Genomic DNA, 4,960 nt, shown 5'->3' with positions numbered 1-4,960 from the left:
TACCCTGGGGGTCTTTAAGAGGAGGTTAGATGAACACCTTGCTGGGGTCGTTTGACCCCAGTACTCTTTCCTGCCATGGCAGGGGTTGGACTAGATGATCTACTCGGGTCCCTTCCGACCCTAGAAACTATGAAACTAAGACAGGCTAGTGTGCATTTGCCTAGTACCTGACAATGGAGGGTGCCTGGACACGAGCAGAGAGACTTGTACAATTCCAGCATGTTGGAGCAGACTTGATTAATCGCATCTGCTGGAGTGTGGTCATAACTGCGCTCCAGCGGGATCCTGTGTCTCATGTATCAGCATCCTTGCGGTTCAAACTGGTGGCAGGGCACTTCATCTACAGCTCATTCAGTGAACTGTAGATAAAGTGCCCTTATTGCCATTTTAAAGTGCAGGGGTGCTGATACACAAGACGCTCCAGACTCTTTAACTAGAGCTGCTCTTGGAGCTGCCCTAATTAAAGTGCGCCCCCCCCTCTCCCCACCCGGTCACTCCCAGTGCACGTGTATAAATGCCCGGAGGTACTAAATTTAATATGCATTAACTAAAGTGTGTTAATGCACATGTAAACGCACCCACTTGTTTATTTTATTATCATATATAATTAGAAAGCATGCTGTGCATTTTAGTCATCTTGCTTAGAAGAAGTAACATTTCTTCCTGGGATAACCGTGTTGTACCCTCTCACATATGGTGTGGGAAGGTTTGATTTAGACCATTAGAAACAACTGACCTAGAGACAGAAGTATGACTTGCTTCCGTGTTCTGGCTGTTCTGCTACATTTTCCCTTCTCCCCACCTGCTCGCTAGTTCTGCTGTATTCCTACCTTCCCAAAAGGCAATCAGTGGTGGCAAGTATCATTACCTAAAAATTTAAAAATCCATTGTTTAAACATATTTTTCTTTTTCTTTTTCTTTTTTTTAAACTAATTTCGCATTTAATTATATACAGGTGCAGTACAGCCTGTGTTAAGGTACAAATTAACTGCACTTTGACAAAATAGATTACATTAAATAAAAAAAAAATTGAACAGTTTTGTAAAGAAAATCACTCCAATTAACTAAGGGAGGTCACTGGCAGTGCACATGGCACTTCAGAGTTACACAAAGTGTTGAATCGGCCTCGGAGAGCTGTAACAGCCCCAAGAGAATACGTTTCTTGTTTTCAGTTTATCTGACTAGTTCCCTTCAGTGACTAGTCTGTTCAGTGACAAAATCATGATTTGTGTTTCCTTATTTTTATTCATGGATTAGAAATGAATATTGAGGATGAAATTAACTGGTTCCAAAAGTTGAATACGGTGATCAGAAACACTCGGTTCAGTAACTACAAATCATACTTGCTGTGTTTAACAAATCTGGTTTATTCTTTGCTTCCATATCGAGTAATTAAAAGGTTTTCTTAATTAATCTATCTTAACAGGTCATTTTTGTGCATTTTTAACTGAATTCCCATTTCTTTCTCAACACAGCTTGAAACAATGCCCAAGTAAATAAATGAATTGTTAATTAAAAAGACATTCACCATTTTCTGATGCCATAAAAATGTAAAAATTGAGAACCTGAAAAAATCGTATATGTTAGGTTATATAATTGTGTAAATAAAGTGTAAAATATGTGAGAGTGAATCCTCCTACTTACAAAAAAGAAGCATCTAGTGTTATATCCATATTTAATTGCAAGTCAGTGTTTTAATTGTTACTCACCTTTCTTAGGGTGAAAAAACCCCCTTAAAAATGAATTCAAACCAAGGTTAAATTGATCATTTAAATAAACATTTTTCCCTTTCTGGTTTAAAATACAATTTAACTAATAGCTTTTTGGCACCTTGACTTGGATCAATTCACCTTGAAGGCAACATGGATATTTGCCTGTTGGCTCTTCTACAGCACTCAGCACCTTAGTACCTGAATGAGAAGTATATTCATTCTCTTCTTACAGATGGGCTGCATTCTTGTGCCCTAAAGCTCTTCTACTCCATTAGACCAGTGCAGTATGAATGAAAAGTAGGCCTGAAGGTTATTGTTTAATAATATGTGGGAAGAGCCAACAGTCCATGTCTGAACAGAAATCTGTGCTTCCCCTTTTAATGTTTTCTAAATGTTTCCTAATGTTTTCGTAGATTAAAATAAAAAGCTGCATGATCTTCACAGTGAAAAATGTCTCAGCTTTATCCTTGTGTTTCAGGATGAAGTTCCTGATGGAATTAGATCTGCCAGCCATAAGGTATGTGTTGCCTGGGTGCATGAGATGGCCTGGATGCTACAGCCTGCTCTGTTTATTGCCACTAATCGGTGATACCCGGTGACCCCAAACCGAAAATGCCCTGCTTCTCCTGACAATTGCTATCTAGAATATTGTCTCTTTTTAAAGGTCTGGCACATGCAGAGGTGGTTGTAGCAGATGGCCCTCTGCCAGGAGGGAATTTGGGGGATTCTTTTTTTTATTAGTGAATCATCCACAAAGGTTAATATTCTCCCTCTTGTGCAGAACTATGGGTTAAGGTTGAATGGTGAGTCCCAAGTAACCAGTATCTTTGGAAACGCTACGGAATCCTTTCTGCAGACTTCCAATTAAATAAATGGCTTTTTTTCCCCCCTCCGCTCCCTTTGCATCCCAGTATTCGGAAGAAGCTCATAACCTTGCTGGAGAATGTGAAGAAGCTCAACGACTTGGGGCTGTTAATAGATCTTTGAGGTATAGTTTGTTTGTTTGTTTTTCCCCCCCTCCATAAATTATAGAGTCATAGAGACGTAGGGCTGGAACGGACCTTGAGAGGTCACATCTAGACTGACCCCCTGCCTGAGGCAGGATCAGTCATGTCCATACCCTTCCATACCAATCTATCATGCATCAGAGAAGACTGAGGGGGATTTGATAGCAGCCTTCAACTCCTTGCAGGGGGTTGCAAAGAGGATGGAGCTGGACTGGTCTCAGTGGGGGCAGAAGGCAAAACAAGGAGCAATGGGCTCCAGTTGCAGGAAAGGAAGTTCAGGTTGGATATTGGGAAGAATTTTCTTATTAGGAGGGTAGTAAAACACTGGAACAAGTTACCCAGACAGGTGGTGGAGTCTCCATCCTTGGAGGTTTTTAAGACCTGGCTAGACAAAGCCTTGGCTGGGATGGTGTAGTTAGGGCTGGTCCTGCTTGGAGCAGGGGGTTGGACTAGATGTGACCTCCTGAGCTCCCTTCACCTCTCATTTTCTATGATTCTGTGATTGTCTAATCTCCTAGCAAAACCACACAGTCAGTCCTGACACAGTGCAAGACATAACACCCTAATCTGCCACAATTAAAGCAGGGGGATCACAGTGGTTGCTGAAGAGGTTGTTAAAATACACTCAAGATACCCCAGGCGGAGGCTGTGCCAGCTGCTACAGAGGAAGGCAAAAATCCCCCCAGTCTGTACCAGTCTGACTATGGGGTCAGATTCCTTCCTGACCTCAGCTACGGCATTGGACTGACCCTGAGTAGAGGGGCAAGACCTTCTACTTAGAAAGCCCCAGGTTTAAGTCCCTGGAAGGTGGGAGCATTGGCACAGCTCAGTCAAAATTCCCAGCCGTGGTTGCAGCCAACACCCAATGCCCCTGAGGAACGCTTTAAAAAAAAAAATCCTGAAACGTGTAGCAGCAGGAGGGGGGAAAAAAAATCCCTTAGCCCCATGTGGCAACCAGCAAAGCCCAGAAGTATGGGAAATATCCAGAGTAAAATACAGATGGAGCTGTGCCTCAGCAGTGGCTGTCTAGCCTGTCCTCGGACACCTCCAGTGACGAAGAGTCCGTAACTTCCCCAGCATCCGTTCCACTGCCTCGCTCTTCTGGCAGTGAAGAACTTTTCCCTGATACCAAATAAAAACCTCCTTTGCTGCAGCTTCAAGCCATTAAAGTTAAGATTATCTTGAAGAAACTTACTCCTGACTCGCTCTAAAATGATGCCGCTTTATCCCTTGCAGTGAGGAAGCCCAGAAGGCTATGCTCCAGTGGACCCAGCATGATGACTCTTCAGACAGCTTTTGCGAAGCTGATGGTATAAGGACCTACCTTTACGTCAATGGTTTTGTAACAGTACCATTAAGTGATGTTGTAACAATACTTAAGCTGGTTACAAAGGCTTAACATCTTTGTAGACATCCAGGCTAGTGCATAACATATTACCATGCATGATTAAACCTTTTAAAAAATGCAAGCAAAGCAATCCTTTGGAGGAGCTTCGGTAGAGTGTTAAGTGTGACTTTTCCTGATCCTTGGCTATGTAATAGTTGGAACAAGACAGACTTGTTGGACTTCGGTGGTTTCCAACCTTCTTAGACCGTGGACTGGAAGTGACTGTGGTTCGGCAAGCTACAGACCAGCATGCTGCAGACTGGAAGTGACCGGCATACTGCAGACTGGCAGCCAACCCTTTTTTATACTGGGTATAAAAAGGTTATACTCAGTATAAAAAAGGGTTAGCTGCTGGTCTGCAGTATGCCGGTCACTTCCAGGCTTCCAGTCCGGCGGCCACAGCCCAGGGCTTAGGAACCTCTGGATTAGATGATCTCCTGAGGTCCCTTCCAACACTCGTTTTCTATGGATATTTGTCTGTAGCAGTACTGAGTGGTGGGAAATTGCATCTGGCTAAAACTGGCCTGTGTGGTAGCAACACAGTGCAATTCTGTCTTTAATGACATGAAACAGAAAAAGAAGTGTGCTCATTACAGGAGTGGTTACCTCTCCAGAAACATCTTAAAACCTATGTGCCCATTTAAAGGGGTTTGCAATGTTGATCTTTGTTAAAATGGAAACTAAATGGAAATGTTTAAGAGTCATATTCTGGACCCTTCTCTCAGACTGCCTTGTCAGCCGTACCCCTTGCATTTTCCCTGTGGTTTCAATGTCAAGGAGGTTGTTCAAGCAGCGCGGTGGTGTTCATTGGTTGTAAGGGAGCAGTGTTTGCCCCTGAGCGTGTGATGTTTCTT

The 4,960-nt window shown here is 43.0% G+C and overlaps 1 protein-coding gene across 1 annotated transcript in view; it reads left to right on the top strand.

Moving 5' to 3' along the window:
• The window catches only part of ERO1A (endoplasmic reticulum oxidoreductase 1 alpha), a 26,504-nt gene that overhangs the window by 12,064 nt on the left and 9,480 nt on the right, over positions 1-4,960 (top strand). Inside the window, exons 4-7 of the mRNA XM_019556592.1 lie at positions 2,191-2,229; positions 2,624-2,700; positions 3,956-4,029; positions 4,130-4,141. Coding sequence (XP_019412137.1) covers positions 2,191-2,229; positions 2,624-2,700; positions 3,956-4,029; positions 4,130-4,141 — 202 coding nt within the window. The remainder of the gene's footprint in view (positions 1-2,190; positions 2,230-2,623; positions 2,701-3,955; positions 4,030-4,129; positions 4,142-4,960) is intronic.

This window comes from Crocodylus porosus, unplaced genomic scaffold, assembly GCF_001723895.1.
Source record: "Crocodylus porosus isolate Cpor-Errol unplaced genomic scaffold, CroPor_comp1, whole genome shotgun sequence".
NCBI lineage: Eukaryota > Metazoa > Chordata > Crocodylia > Crocodylidae > Crocodylus > Crocodylus porosus.
The sequence above is the reverse complement of the archived record's forward strand: the minus strand, read 5'-3'. Positions and strand labels throughout refer to the sequence as shown.